Source organism: Eptesicus fuscus, chromosome 6, assembly GCF_027574615.1.
Source record: "Eptesicus fuscus isolate TK198812 chromosome 6, DD_ASM_mEF_20220401, whole genome shotgun sequence".
NCBI classification, from domain to species: domain Eukaryota; kingdom Metazoa; phylum Chordata; class Mammalia; order Chiroptera; family Vespertilionidae; genus Eptesicus; species Eptesicus fuscus.
This window is the reverse complement of record NC_072478.1, coordinates 58,607,720-58,623,832: the sequence shown is the minus strand read 5'-3', so window position 1 is coordinate 58,623,832 and position 16,113 is coordinate 58,607,720. Positions and strand designations below refer to the sequence as shown.

The 16,113-nt window shown below is 42.7% G+C and overlaps 1 protein-coding gene across 1 annotated transcript; it reads right to left on the bottom strand.

Moving 5' to 3' along the window:
- Positions 1-2,801: 2,801 nt before the first annotated feature.
- Positions 2,802-8,509, bottom strand: UCP1 (uncoupling protein 1). The gene is made up of 6 exons (XM_054716975.1): positions 8,384-8,509; positions 7,343-7,541; positions 6,690-6,884; positions 6,483-6,584; positions 5,128-5,308; positions 2,802-2,916 (listed from the first exon to the last, which is right to left on the bottom strand). The coding sequence occupies exons 1-6, from the start codon at positions 8,507-8,509 to the stop codon at positions 2,802-2,804; spliced, it is 918 nt and encodes a 305-aa protein (XP_054572950.1).
- Between the last annotated feature and the right edge of the window lie 7,604 nt (positions 8,510-16,113).

Sequence of the window (16,113 nt, the reverse complement as noted above, 5' to 3'; positions counted from 1 at the left end):
TTGTGTCTGCCTTCCTCCTTTTCCTTGCTGTCCACATATGTTACGTTAGAATTTTATGTAGTCTTAAAATCCATGTTGAGAACCTTTCCCATTTCTATAATCATAACTACCAAGGTAGTTATAGAACTGAAGTAGCAGGAAAATTATGATTGTTTTAGCATGAGTAAAGTGAATCAATGTTGAAATGAACTGTTGTATGTGCTAGATTGAAGAGAGTGTGCCAGTGACAAGATAGTCTAAAAAAAATAATTAAGTGGTTGTAGTTCAGATATGTTCTGAAAGACAATCTTTAAAAAATGGGAGAAATCAGGAGATATCAGTGAACCAAGACCAACCTTTTTTTGTATTAAATGTGATAGATAGAAAAATTAGTGTCTTACTGGTACCATTTACAGTTTTAAAAACCATCCTTTTATTGAGAATGTCCATCCTGATTTTTTCTGTTTTAAGATCTACTTGAATTTGTATGTGTTTTTCTATGTGAAAACATATGTATTCTTCATTCTTGCTCCAGTGTTCACAGGGATTTATGTACATTTCTTTCCTTGGTGTTCAGTGAGGTAGAACTTGCTCAAAGATTTGCCCATTACATGAGTGTGAAAAGTGAACACTCATGGCCAGAACAGGAAAGATTACATATTTTCATGGCACAGAAGAGAAGAGGTTTGGCTTGAAGAGCAATAATGCTTGTTATCCTTTTTGAATTAGTGAAGCAACGATTTCCTCGGGATAAATGGTCCACCCACCTTCTCTATGAACAAGGCTGGGGAGGCTTAATTTCCATTTTCATATTTATGAACCTCTCCACATCTGCTTTTTTTTTTTTCATGAAAATTAATGGAGTCGTTAAAAATCTTGGAGGAAAAAAAATCATGCGTGAACTTTTTTTTTTCTGGCTTCAGCTTTTGACAAGAGAAATTTAAAATGTAGTACAGGTAAGACCCAAGTACTACAATATTATGATAAGGCGATTCCATAATTCTGTTAAAGTATCCAACAAATATTTAAGCAGTAGCTTTCCCTGAAGGAAAAAGCTAGTTGCCAACTTAAAGAAATAGATTTTTGTTTACTTTGGATAAAGCAACTAATTTCTATGTAAAAGCAATAGTTGAAATATGATGTTATTGTGTTTGGAATGTTGTGAGCAAATAAAAAAACATGTTGAAACTATTGTAAACCTTGATGTTAATACTTCTGCTCTCTTCCCATCCTCCCATCTCTTATTGAAGTCATTTGTGTTGCTGCAACATAAATGAAACATGGTTATTTAATCCTTTAACCATATTTCTGTAGAGTAAATCAGAATACACAGAATTCTTTTTTGTGACTTTAACTCATCTGCTAATTACCTGTTTAAGAAGTTATTGGATAAGAACAATTTGGGCTTCCTGGCTTTTCTGCCATTCCTTGTTTTACCACCATTCACATCATGGGGGTGCCGGAAGGAGAAGAGAGAGATCAAGAAATTGAAAACCTGTTTGAAAAAAATGATAGAAAACTTCCCTAACTTGGTGAAGAAAGTAGACATACAATTCCAGGAAGCACAAAGATTCCCAAACAAGATGAACCCAAAGAGGCCCACGCCAAGACTCATCATAATTAAAATCCCAAGGATTAAAGACAGATAGAATCTTAAAACCAGCGAGAGAAAAGTGGTTAGTTACCTCCATGGGAGCTCCCATAAGACTGTCAGCTGATTTCTCAACAGAAATTTTGCAGGCCAGAAGGGATTGGCAAGAAATATTCAAAATGTTGAAAAGCAAGGTTATTCTGTCTAGCAAAGCTATCATTTAGAATCAAAGGACAGATAAAGAGCTTCCCAGACAAGAAAAAGCTAAGGGAGTTGGCTCTCATACTTCTTTTAATCTCATTTATTCTTTCCCTACTTCTTTTGCACTCAGTGAGTAGGCATGAAAAAGGTTACTACAGGTTTTAATGACAAACTTGGCTTTGCTGGAAAGAGGCCCTGAAGATTCATTTTTGCCTGAGTCTGCTGCTCTGTCTAACCAAAGGTACCTCGTAGATCTAAAATTCTGTGATTCTAAGAAAGATGCCATGATTCTAATACAACAATGCCCAAATGGATATGTCTTAGCATAGAACTTGTTATAGATGTCATAAAACATAGACAGAATTTTAACTCTACTAATAATAAGGTAAGTTTGTGCCTCTTGATTCTAAAGACCTTTGTATGGAATGTTGCTCTACACAAATATTGTAGGTGAACTTCAACTCTTACATTCACTATAGACCCAAAAAGACAAATTTTAAAAGGTATTAGCAATACTTTATTGAATATATTCACTGACAACTGGGTTAGTATATAAAAAGAAAACAGTAATATTTTCTTTTATAACTGCTCATTTTTAAGTATTTATAAACATAAAGGACACTTCACTCAATGTTCCTTTTTCATCGGTTTGAGTTATAATTAAGATGTTCAAGTTTCTCATATTCAATCATAAACCACCTCCCCTCTCCACACACACACACACACACACACACACACACACACACACTGGTAAATCAAATGCAGTAACTTATCCAGACATTACATTTGCCAGAGTGAGTACTGAATGTCCTGCTTTCCCCTCCTTAAAACACAGAATAAAAGTCACAAGAAATAAAAGGTATTAGTTTTCCTTTTGGGGGAGGGGGGGAATAGTTGATAATTTTCTACTCTACCAGAATTCCTTTATCTTTTTAGGTTGAAATAAAGGGAATAGTTTTTTGTTTGTTTTTTTAATCATCCAGTTGGCAAAGGCTCCCACTGGTATGTCCCAGCCTTTTCCTGAAGATGCTCATGTGGCGCTGTCTGCAGGCTGCCCTGACTTCATCAACTCTCGTTTCAGCCGCTCAAAGCACACGAACATAATGACGTTCCAGGATGCCAGTCGCAAGAAGGAAGGTAGTAACCTGGAAAAGTGCACGGCACTGGTATATTAGTTTGCTTGACATTCTCAAAGCCATTAAAACACAGGCAGCTTTTGCTTTTCATGTTGCCACTCTTCTCAAATGAAGATGCTTAAAAGTACCTGTTCTTTATCTTCTGCCTAAAATAAAGTTTCATCTATTTTTTCACCTATACTGCTTCAAAACAGCTATACAAATACATTCCCACCAAACCAAAGCTTGTCTCCTCCTTTTTCATAGCCTTGCCTTTTTGGAGGGGAGAGGAAATTTTTGTTTTGTTATTAGGAAACGATTAAAAGATGAAGTAAGAGGAGGAATCAAAGACCATTTTCCAGAGTCGAGAAATTAGTGCTGTGTAAATTTTGGCAAATCTTGTCCTTAGGGAGACTGCCCAGTGTCTAGGTGTGTGTTTTTTGTTTGTTTGTTTTTCTTTTTTGGTTGTTGCTATTTTTTAAAGAATTCTGCCAAACTGCAGAACAAATCATTGATTTTGAATGCCTGTTTGCAGCAATGAAATATTCCAAGAGAAGATGTCATCAGTTAAATCTGCCTTGAATAAATTTTTTAAAAAGTGATCTGGCCACCTGGCCGGTGTGGCTTAGTGGTTGAGCACTGACCTATGAACCAGAAGGTCATGGGTTTGATTCCTGGTCAGGGCACATGCCCGGGTTGCAGGTTTCAATCCCAAGTAGGGGATGTGCAGGAGGTAGCCAATCAATGATTCTCTCTCTTCATTGATTTTTCTCTCCCTTCCTCTCTGAAATCAATAAAAACAAACAAAACTAACCCAAACAAAGAGCTAGAATATTTTTTTAAAGGTGATCTGGCATACAGATATCATCCCCAAAGATTTTTGGAGGGGTCTCTTAACATATTTCTCCTGACTCTTGGATGTGTGTATAGTATGTGTTTTAATGAAGGTATAAAGTATGCCTAACTAATTTACTATATTAACCATTTTAAGTGTATAATTCAGTAGCATTAAATGCATTCACTTTGTATGCAACCTTCATCATTATCCATCTCCACAACCTTTTTATCAACCCAAACAGAAATTCTGTACCCATTGAAAAGTAGCTTATTGCCCTGGCCAGTGTGGCTCAGTTGGAGCATCATCCTGTGCACTAAAGGTTCGCAAGTTCCACTCTAGGCCAGGGTACATACCTAGGCTGTGAGTTCAACCCCCAGCCAGGGAGCATATGAGAGGAAACTGTTCTCGGGTGAGGAAAAAAAAAAAAAAATAGCTCCCCACCATATCTTCCTCTCAACTCCAGGTAACTATATTCCACTTTCTGTCTCTATAAATTTGACTACTGTAGGTATATCAGATAAGTAGAATCATATAATATTTGTCTTTCTGTATCTAACTCATTTTATTTAGCATTACATTTTCAGGGTTCATCCTTGTTGTGACATGTAGTCCCCCAAAAGGTTTTAAATTTGAAAAAATTATTGTTTAATGGCTGATGTGAATAACTGGCATATCCATTTAAAGTTAATTTTATAATGTATTTCATTTGTATTAATGTATCATAAACAGATTATGGTGAAGTCAAACCTTTTGTATAGTGTGTATAGTGAATTTATGTTTATCTTACTAGGTTTGAGACATTGCCTTACAATATTTAAGGGTTATAGAATGTTGTTATTTTACCACTGGTATAATCCTTGTTGAACATATCCATAAATTAGTTGATAATATATTTTCTTAGGAAGGTCATTTCCAATATAATATAATATTGCTTTATGGAAATGTGATCCACTGTACAATACGTCCCTATGTGAGTGTTTCTGTATCACTTTTCTAGATCAATAACAGTGATTTTTCTCTAGTTTTGCTTTAATACAATCTAAACTACAGTCCATTAAATTTAAAAAAGCAAATTCTGTTTTCTCAAAGTCCTCTATTATGCTTTTCCTTTGCTTTGTAGTTCTTCCCAGAGAAGGCAAAATACTGTCTACATTTCTAATAGATTGGAACCAATTACTTATGTCGAATAAACCTCCAATCAAGGTTGAGAAAATTAATTTTCATTTTCCTGCACAGTGAAATTGATAGGTGAGAGAAATCTATGGCAAGGAAAAGGAAACACTAATTATATTGCATAGTAGACTATGACTGCTCAGCTACATCAATTGTTTAGCTGAGACAGGGTCCCGAAGTGTGTAGATAGTCTAAGCACATCATTATAGATATGGAAGATCATAGCCTACCCTTTGAAAAAAGCTGACGGTCCTTCCTTAACAAACATTGTCATTGCGCAATTGTGTGCACTCTTGTATTGTCCTGGTGTGGAATTTATAAATCTGGTTTTCACTACATCCATTGGCGAAGACATAAGCGTTGCGCAAAACCCAGCGATAACAGCCGACACAAAGTGGCAGGGTAGTTCATCTAAAATGGATCAATGGAACAGGTCAACATCAGACTTTAGTGAGGGGCTACTAGTATTTATCATATCACTGTAAACCTGGAAGTCAACATGGGATGCCTTATAAATAGATATAATAAAGATTATACTTATAATGGAAAACAGTGGCAAATAGTACATGCATAGCATAGTGGGTTGTGTTTTAGGAAAATATCCTGTCAGTTTTCTCTGTGCCTTTAGGGTCTGGCATAATGCCTGGTACACAGGCATCAGATACTTGTTTATTAAGGTCATTGTCCAAGGAGAATCTCAATGTCTTGAGAACCTATTAGAATATTAACTTTAGGAACCTATTTGATGGCTCTACATTTGGATGAAACTGCTGATGAACTCATGTAACTAGCTCATTTGGATACAGTGCAGAATGAACTCACCGCCCAAGTCCTGCTATCCTATATAATAAAGATGTAATATGAAAATTAACCCTCACGCCCTCACAAGATGGCTGCCTACAACCAGGCCGGCAGGGGGGTTAGTGAGGGATAACCAAACGACTGAACAGCAGGGGCGACCAGGCCAGCAGGGAGGGGGGGCGTGAGGGGCAACCAGGCCAGCGGGAGGAGGGGGGTGCTGTTGGGGGTGACCAGGCTGGCAGAGCAGGGCAGTTGGGGTGACCAGGCTAGGAGGGGGGAAGGGCAGTAAGAGGCAACCAGGCCAGTGGGGGCAGCAGTTAGGGGTGACCAGGCTGGTGGGGGGTGCTGTTGGGAGTGATCAGACCAGCAGGGGGGCAGTTGGGGGCAACCAGGCTGGCGGGGGTGGCAGTTAGGGGGTCCCGGATTGGAGAGGGTGCAGGGTGGGCTGAGGGGGAACCCCCCCCCCCCGCATGAATTTTGTGCACCGGGCCTCTGGTATAAAGAATAAGATGCTAACAAACGCCCCATTGGTATTAAATGAGAGTAATGCTGACATAAGAATGTAGTTGCATTTTGTTTTCTTTGCAAAATTTGTTGCAATGAAACTTCTATAACTTTTGAGGAGAAAAAAACTTTAGTCTTTTTCTCCTCAAAAGTTATATTTATATGTTCAAAAGTACTTCAAACTATTACAACTAAGGGATTCAGTAGAATGTGGCAAGAGAAGCGCCAAGATGAAATTGTAAATGTGCAGTCCTGTTTGTTACGTCACATGGGAGGTTACCTGCCATGATTTCATTTTTCACAAGGGTGTCCTTCATTAGGTCGTATGCTACTAGCTCTGTACAATTGATGGTGACATTTCTTGCCAAATTAGGAGTAGTCCCTGAGGAGATAAAAAAAAAAATGTTTAATAGCTCCCTTATAGGATAAGGTGCTCATTGGATATGTGTGTTTTAATGATTTTAAAATCTACCTCAGAATTAGTTACCTTTCCAAAGTCCAGAGAAGCCTTCCGTTGTTACTATAATTCTGTAAGCGTTGTAAGTCCCAGTGTAGCGAGGTTTCGGACCGTAGAGATGGCTCTGCGCCTGAAGTCTGACCTTCGCGACCTCTGTGGGTTGCCCAATGAACACGGACATTCCTCCAGTCGTCACCCCAGCTAAGATCCTGCCTCCTAAACTAGCTGTTGAAATCCACAAGGAAAAAAAAAAAAAATCAAGCAAAATGAAAAAACCATCAAGACCCAGAATGCAACTACATGCTTTTTAATTTTATGGTTAGTATTATTGTATCTTTATATCTTTTCTACTTCCCTAATACCTATGCATGTGTGGATCGTGCACTAAATACATGCTAAATCGTAGTGGGGCAAGAAGACTTCAAAGCAGAAATTTAAAAAAAAAATGAGGATTCTCAAGGAAAACACAATGCCTATTTAAACAGTGGCTTAGTTATTTCCTATATTTAGTGTTGTTTTTTTTTTTTTTCAGTCTTTCCTAACTGGGGGGAGGCACTGGTTCAGATACGGAGGTTTGCTTGCCAATTTGTTCTGAAGCCCCCCACCCTGTGGGAGACAGTTTTGAACAGAGCTGGGCACAGCGCATGTCTCTGGCTGAGGGCCCAGGAATGCTGGTCGCTTACTTTCTCTGCCCTCGGTGAAGTACTCCTGGGCGGTCTCATAGAGCCCGATCCTGAGAGAGGCAGAACTTATTTGTCTCTGGAGGCCAGCAGGCAGTCCGTTATAGAGCTTCAGTGGCCCTTCCGTTTTTGCCAGAGTGATGACTGTTCTCAGGACGCCTTTATACTTAGGGGCACCGGAGTTGGGGCATTCACCTTGAATCTGGGAATGAGAAAGGTACAGGTCAAAAAGAAGGGAAGTTGAATAGGGGATCCTTCCTGGTGAGAAAATGGCAAAGGCTGTTATCAGGCTGTCCTCTGTGGAGAGACCTCAAGCCAAGATTTTTCTCCAGTGTTCCTATTTGCAATTCCTTTTCCCTTCCCAGCAACATCTCCCCTGTCTATCCCTTTTTCTGTCTTTCTATTTATCTGTTCATCTATCTAACAGCTATCACTACATACCTATGGAGCATGACCGGCTACAATGTACTTTTGAACATTCACTGCCTCCCCATCCACACCCCCTCCCCCCCATGAACTCTCCAGAAGGCAGGATGGGAAGTGCCCCGATGAATCAAAAACGGAAGAAGGGCCCGGCCAGTGTGGCTCAGTGTTGAGCGTCCACCCATGACCCAGGAGGTCACGGTTGGATTCCTAGTCAGGGCACCTGCCCGGCTTGCGGCTGGATCCCCAGTGCGGGGCGTGCAGGAGGCAGCTGATCAATGATTCTCCCTCATCACTGATGTCTCTCTCTCTCCCCTCTCCCTTCCTCTCTGAAATATATAAAAGGATGGAAGAAGAAAGAGCTTGGCTTGTCTACTCCAGAAGGCTGAGAACACGTAGTGCCCCCCCCTAACATTCGGGGTTAGATAATAATCATTCTCCGTGGCCCTTGTGATTTTGCAGTTAATCTTGGAAAAGTTCCGGTTTCACTCCCTAAAGCGCCCAGTCCCGAGGCAAACTGGTGCTGAAGGTGGCCACCTGCCCTACCTACCTTTGCTCAGGTAAATCAACGCGGGAATCAGAGCTCTCTGAGATGCACCCCCTCCCCATCCTGCTCCCTACCTGTTGCCGGACTTTGGCCGTGTCCAGCGGGAAGGTGATCACATCCGCCACGCAGGCCGCCAATCCGGCTGAGAAGATCTTGACCCCCATGGTGGGATGCGCCTCCGCGGCTGTGGCGCCCTCCATCCTCGCTCAGATTGCGGAGCGAGGCGCTGGCGCCGAGGAGAAGGGCTGCAGTGCCGAAGGTGGAAGTGCAGGCTCTCTGCCCCTTTACTGCCGTCAGCTCGGGCAGCAACCCGCTCTCTCACCCTGGGGAGCTGGGCGGCTGGCAGCCTGGTGGCCCGCGGCGGGCACAGGGGGGAGGAGGAGCGCGGGAGTGCGGCCGAGTCGGGCAGTGCCTCCCTCCCCACCCTCTCCCCAGGAACGCCGGCTGGCAGCGCCGCGCGCCCTGCCCTCGGTGGGGGACTTATGTAGTCCGCAGCTCCGGGCTGAGCCATGCCAGATCTCGAAAGACCCGGGCTTGGGACCTGCGGGGCGGGCCCTGGGGCGCTGAGTCCCTCCCACCCGCAGGCACCGTCGGAGTCCGGGGAGCCTCCCTTCACCCGGAGAGCACTCAAAGCGCACCTGAGCGCGACTCTTGAGTAAGGCGCACCCTTAGCTGGCACCCTCCGCGGCTTCTGTCCCCTTTGACTGCGCCCCGGGGCTGGGCGGGGAGCAGCTGTCCCTCCACCCCCGAAATAAGCGCAATCTCAGTGATTCTGGTACAAGGTCTCGAAGATCTGGGGCTGTCCGAGGCAAGATGGGGGTCCCCAGGAACTTTGCAGGCACCATCTAGGCTTCCCTTTTAACGCATCCTCCTTTCTCCTCTCTAACCACCAAATCCAGACCTGGAAAAATCCCAGGCAGAAACCAAGAACTTTTCAAATAAATTTTTGTTTGAGCTTTTTTTTTTTTTTTTTTTTTTTTGTAGGAGGGTGTCCAATGAGATAATAGATATATAGAAAGCAACTGGTAAACTGCTAAAGTGCTACATGAAGTGAGGTGTCACTTGCTCCTTTTCATTTCTTAGGAAGGTGCGTGTAAAGGTCCACGCAGGCCGCTTGGCTCCAGGTGCAGCTCTGCTGCCTGGTCACCCCCCTGCGACCCCGGGACAGTCACCTGCACTCCCAGGATGTGGTTCCAGAGCCGCCCCAGGTGACAAGTCCTGCTGCTAACTCACCTGGAGTGACGAGTTAAACATTGTAACTGTGTTGTCATGCGGGGAGGAGCTTTACCTACTTCTGTCCTTGTGCACAGATCTATTTGAGCGTGCATTTATTCTTCTGGTCCTGGAGCAGGACCAGGAGGAGCATAAGATGCTGCCCCAGAGTACACACACACACACACACACACACACACACACACACACACACACACACACACACACCCGTCCTCTCTAAGAGCAGGTTGTGTCCTGTGCGAGGAGCCAGTCCTCAGGGGCTTCCACCTGAGGTCAGGCTGGAGGGACTGAGGAGGAGGAGACTGGAGTTTCTCCTCCGAATACACCTGTTGAAATGAAGAGCCCTGGAGGCAAGTAAGTGGAATTTTTGGATTTGGACTACAAAAAAGAAGGCTCGGCACATTTTGAAGGAGAAGCAGGGTGAATTAAAAGTTGTTTTATTGCCGGGCCAGCATGGCTCAGTGGTGAGCATCAACCTATGGACCAAGAGGCACGCAATTCCCGGTCCCAGGGTGGGGCGTGCAGGAGGCAGCCGATCAATGATTCTCTCTCCCTCTCCCTTCCTCTCTGAAATATATAATATATATATATATATATATATATATATATATATATATATATTAAGAAGTTGTTTTGTTTCCATAGGCACATGTTTGCATGTTTTAAAAAGGCGGAGTATGACAAATTAGAGGAGAGGGTGAAATGGAAGCTATTAGAAGGGGAGGGAATATGAGGAATATATCTGCTAGAAAGTAGGAAATGTTGTAGTCCAAAGCAGGTAAGGACAAATTAGGAGAGGGGACGGATATATTTGAGACCGTGAGGAAGAGAGCCAGCCAGAGCCGCTGGGTTATTAACAGGTGCGGTCGGTTAGAGACTTCTCCAGGAGACAGTGTAGGTCGGTGGTGACTGAGCACCTGAGAGGCGGGGCACGAGGCCCATTCTCGGGGTCCAAGAAGAAGCAGAAGTCAGAAGCCTCATGAGAGTTCTCAGGATTTAAGACTCTGAACATGGTCCTGGTTCTCAGGGGCCTGCCAGCTCTGCGAGAGGCGCTGGGAAGTAGGCGAAAGTTTGCCTCAGGTTGGAGAGAACAGTAGGGGAGAGGGTGGCGTCCCCAGAGGGTCAGACTTCTGCTCTCCTGGCACAAAGACGGGAGGAGGTAAAGATAGGTCAGTGTGGGAAAGGGTAGCGGGCCTTTCATGACGTAGCTAAGGAAGGGCAGCCAGTTCCTAACACACTAAATTCCTATTTTCCTCTTTTAAAATTGAGAACATTTACAACTGTCCTTGCTCCAACTGTGATCGATCAGGATGAACAAATGACTTGACTTCACAGTAAATAAAAAAGATAACAATGCTGTACATTTGAATCATGGTCTATATGCTCCCATAATTCTCTCAGCCAGCAGTAGGAAATATCAAGTTGTAATATTATATATAAATCTACAAATGGCAGAAAAGACAATTTATACAAGAAGAAATACAAACTCTACAAGTAGGGGGGATATATTTCATATCAATAATAAAGAAATGTGCTTCTTTTACCCTATAAATCAATCCCTTGTCCCTACCAAAATTGTAATTATTAAAATGTTTGCATATACATTTTAAATTAAATACTATAAATATAAGTAAATAATGACTGTTAGAATTATAGGTTATGAATATTAAAACAGAATTGTAATACTAATGCTGTATTAAGAATGGCATTTTACATTCACATGATTCTTTTAGAAAACAATTTGGCATTGAGCCAAGAAAATTGTCCATAACCTTTGATCCAATAATTCCATATCTGACTATCTACTCTAAAATAATTAGCCAGAATATGGAAAAGTCATATATAGGATGATTCTTATTACAGCTTAATATTTAAAACAGCAATTAGTGAGAATGGCAACCTCAGTTGAGATCTAGATGGGAACTAGATGGTTTTGTCTGAAAGCCATGCATCTGAGTGGTGCGCAGGTGCCTACATATATGAATTGTTATGTAAGTGGGCAGGGAGGCTGCCCTCTGGAACAGGGAGACAGTGGGGAGAGGACAGAATGGGGTTTTCTTGGCCCGGCCCAGCCAATAGAATAAGACAGGACTGATGCCCAAAGAGAGAGACTAGCAAGTTCTATGTTAAGGAGAAAACATTCGTTTCCATTCTGATTAAGGAGCTATATAGTGTAGCCGTGGTTGGCAAACTGCGGCTCACGAGCCACATGCGGCTCTTTGGCCCCTTGACTGTGGCTCTTCCACAAAATACCACGGCCTGGGCGAGTCTATTTTGAAGAAGTGGCGTTAGAAGAAGTTTAAGTTTAAAAAATGTGGCTCTCAAAAGAAATTTTAGTCGTTGTACTGTTGATATTTGGCTCTGTTGACTAATGAGTTTGCCGACCACTGGTGTAGTGATTAGGGTACTAGCTGTGTGAGTATGAACAAATTAACTTTTCTGAACCTCAAATTCTTCACTTTCCCAATGAATATTCTACATCTTTAGGTTATTCTTAATAATAGATCACTCTTGTGCTTAGCACTGATGAATGTAATCCTCATAACCCTATGAAAAATTTATCCACTGCATGTATTTAATACTTACACCGTGTTTAACAAGTGCTAGACTCTGCTCTAAGCACTTGACAAAATTTAATGCATTTCATCCTGATTGCAGCCCCCTGAGGTTTGTACTCCTGTTATCTCACGTCACGGATGAGGAAACTTCTGAGGCCTAGAGGAGTTAAGTAACTTCTTCTGGGTCCCATAACCACTGAATGGTGCTCTTAGGACCTGTCTGACCCCACACTCTCAATCACCACAGGGCACCCAACTTCCTTCCCCAGAGATTTATGACATGATACTTCCCAATGCTTTGAAGGTGTACAATGGCTAGATATGCTCATATATTTTTTCTATAAGTCACATCAAAAGTTATCCAAAAAAATCACATGAAATGTATATCCTTTACTTGGTTTATATACATTACTAGGGGACTTACAAAGAGAAGATTAAACATTACTACATGTTCACTTTAAAAAGTACTTTATTTCATTTCATCCTCAGTAGAACCTGGTGGTAGAGGTGAGGAAGGTAATACAGGGGATCTAGGGAAATGAGATTGAGAGGAATTAAGGCCCAATGGGGACCAGCAAATGAAGAGGAAGAGATGGCTTAGCAGGACATCCCTGTCCTCAGACACTTGAAGTCAGGGCCAGTGCACAGGCTAGATTCATTCTGTACAATTAAGGAAAAGAACTAGTGCTGAGAGGTGCAATGTGTAAGCTGACAGATTTTAGATAAGGGTAAGACATGTTCTTCCAGTCACTGTGATCTGAGATGAAATGTGATGCTATTTGGGTAATGAGTTCTCTATCTCTTTAGGTATTACTATTACTATTTCAGGTAATTTGGTGTAATATTAATTCAGAGCAGCAGATTTAATATCACAAGGACCTGGGTTTGAATGTGTCATTTGCCACCTATGTGACCTAAGGCAACGTATTTAATTTCTTTACATTTTTTTCCTGTCTCTAAAATGGAGACATAATCAGAATTATAGTGCTGTTGTCAGGATCTAAGTAAATACCAATAGTAAATATCTTAGCACAATAACTACAGCATGGCACGTAGAAAGGGCATAGGAAGTGATTATTGCAATTGCATGTTTTATTAATGAAGTTTGAATGACCACACTGCAGGTTGTTGCAGGGAACCAAAGCATTGACCTTTATAAAGGTTTTACTGAAAGATGTGCAGGGTCCCTTACACTCCGAGATCCTGAGGCCCTGACTTAGTGGCCCACCCTGGGACACAGTTATCACATAGGAGAAGCAGGACTGGATGCCAGGTCTCTCTATTTGGAGCAGCCAGGAGGGCACAGGGGTGAAATGGAGACATTCCAGCTGAGAAAAAACCTCAAGGCTCCTGGTTCTCAGGCGCTGCTGAGATGAAGTGAGTTGGATGAAGATACAGTTGCCGGGTCAGAGGTCACAGCCCAAGTCCAGGACCCTCTCCTTCCATCATCCCTCCTCTTTCCAATCTCCCAGACAAGTGGAAATTTCAGAGTCGTGCGTCGTGCCTGGCAGAGAGGCTTTGGCTAAAGGTCCAGGATTGCAGCGTAAGTGTGAATGTGACCCAGACACCAGGGGAAGGAGCAAAGACTAACTGAGGTCACCTTGGTGCGGTCTTGTCTGTGATCATTGCTTCAAACACTGTTGGAATATGTCCAACAGGACGTGGAAGTTGGATGCACCAGAAGGCCTCGGAGTGCGCTGACTGCGAGCAGCCCTGCGGCAGCCTGTGGGATGAACTGTTGGTCCTGGGTCTGGGAAAGATGAAGCCCGGACATTAAGAATAAGATGGATTCACTCCTATGTGGGGTATTAAACTGAAAGCAACAAATGAACAAACAAGACAATAAAAATGGAAAGGAGAGGGAAGAAAAACACCTGGGCTATGTGCACTTTAAAAAAAAAAAGTATATATTTTTATTGATTTCAAAGAGGAAGGGAAAGGGAGAGAAAGATAGAAATTCCAATGATGAAAGAGAATCATTGATGGGCTGCTTCTTGCACGCCCCCTACTGGGGATTGAGCCTGCAACCCAGGGACCCTTCAGTCTGCAGGCCGATGCTCTATCCACTGAGCCAAACCAGCTAGGGCTATGCACCCTTTATAATGTGCAAATTTATCTGTGTGCTTAAAATTCCATAGAAGCTCTCTCTTTTACATTTTACTTGTGTGGTTAATATGATTGCTGCAAACACATACGTGACAGATTTTAAAATGCCTGAGTCTCACACAAGAGATTAAGCTTTATCTCCATTATTTTCCTATGACCTGCAGGATGACCTGTTGCTCACTCTCCCGGAGGGTTTGCCCAGCTGAATTTCACAATGAAGCAGCTCTTGGGAGTCTGGTTTGCTTCAGGCTGCCCTGTGGCTCTGTGCTCTGCTCCAGGTTCCTGGGCCTTTCCTTGACCTTGTGAGGTGTACCCTCTTTGGATAGATCCTTGGCTAAACTTTCTTGTTCAGTATTGCTTGGTAGGGTATGAAGGGGAATTTGTGGTGGAGCTGTTCTAACATTCTTGGAGTAATGGTTGATTCAATGAATGCCTGATTCCACATGCCTTTATTGAACACCCACTGCATACACTGTGTGAAGGTCTGAGGAGACGGACACATGAAGAGATTGTGATACAATATGCTAAGGCAGTGTTAGAGATGTACCCAGGTGATTGGGGAGCAGGGGAGAAGGCCACCTCACTCTGACTGTGGGCATTTGGGAGCTTCCTGGAAAAGGTGCACACAGATCCAAGTCTTGAAGAGTGAGTAGGAGTTACCCAGGCAAGGGACGGGGACAGGGAAGTGACAAAGATAATTCTGTTTTAAATAGATTTATGCAGCTCGGGGAAGGAAATCTTGAGGGCAATGAGGGGGAATCTGTTCCATGGCTCTCCCCTGATTTCTGGTGGTTTTGGGTAATCATCACCCTGATGATCTCTGCCTTTTTTCACAGGGTGAGTGTGTGTGTGTGTGTGTGTGTGTGTCCGCACGCGTGCGAGCGTCCATGTGTCCCTTTTTATAAGGACACCAGTCATTGGATTAGGGCCCACCCTAATCTCATTTTTTTTTCATCCAATAAAAATTAAACATATTTGAGGGGTATAACATGATGATTTGATATTCATATACATAGTGAAATGATTATAATACAGTCAAGCCAATTGACATGTTCTTTTCACATAGTTTTTTTTGTATTTAGAGCACCCAAAATCTCTTAGCAAATGTCCTGTATTCAATACAGTATTATAAACTATAGTCATCATTGGTACCAACTGAGCAATTTTTACTGTCACTTAAAGACAAAGGGGATTCTTTTTACTGTAAATAGTGAGAAGCAGCAGAGAAGTTTAAATTTCCATGGTAACGTGATTCTGATGTTTCCTGAGGTGAGGTGGCCTGTGGGCAGAGAGGGAGTATAAGGGACACCAGCCCCATCGTCCAGCTCGTACTAAGACCAAGCGGGACATAGACACCCCGAGGGAAGACTGCCTGAGGCCAGGCTCCCCTCAGGGCAATGGAGAAAAGCACTGTGAAATGCTAGCAATTCTCAAAGACAAAACTTGAATGCTGATATTTGTGCCTAACAAAGGTTTTGAGGAATTCCAGCATCCAAAGCTCAGTTTCTTTAAATGTCTGGAAATGAGCTACGTTTGAAACTGAAGAGTTGCCAGATTCACTTTTATTCCATCAAACTGAGTGCAACATTCCGAGGCACAGTTTCCTCCTCTGCCAGATTGGGGCATTTGGGCTGAGATCTTTGCGATTCTTTTCTGTAGTAAAATCTTATTCTGTAAATATGGGTTTTGCCATACTGTGTGGGTAGAACATTTGGCTGCTGTTACAACCAGAGTTTAGCACTCTCACTTCAGTTAATTGGGCTGAAGTCAGTCAACTTGGAATTAGGAAGTTCATTGGTGTCCACCAATACTCCTCCAGTGCCTAAGGCTCATACAGGCAAAACGACACGATTGCAGCTTTCAAAAGAGCAACTGAGGTTGCCTCCATCGCAGAGAAAAGAAAAAGT

What these genes read in the sequence shown, in the direction of transcription:
- UCP1 (XM_054716975.1), bottom strand. Translation starts at nt 8,509, where the DNA reads ATGGAGGGCGCCACAGCCGCGGAGGCGCATCCCACCATGGGGGTCAAG. An exon ending in CTTCACCGAGGGCAGAGAAA is followed by an intron (nt 6,885 to 7,342) that starts GTAAGCGACCAG and finishes GGATTTCAACAG; the next exon opens with CTAGTTTAGGAGGCAGGATC. An exon ending in CTTCTCTGGACTTTGGAAAG is followed by an intron (nt 6,585 to 6,689) that starts GTAACTAATTCT and finishes TTATCTCCTCAG; the next exon opens with GGACTACTCCTAATTTGGCA.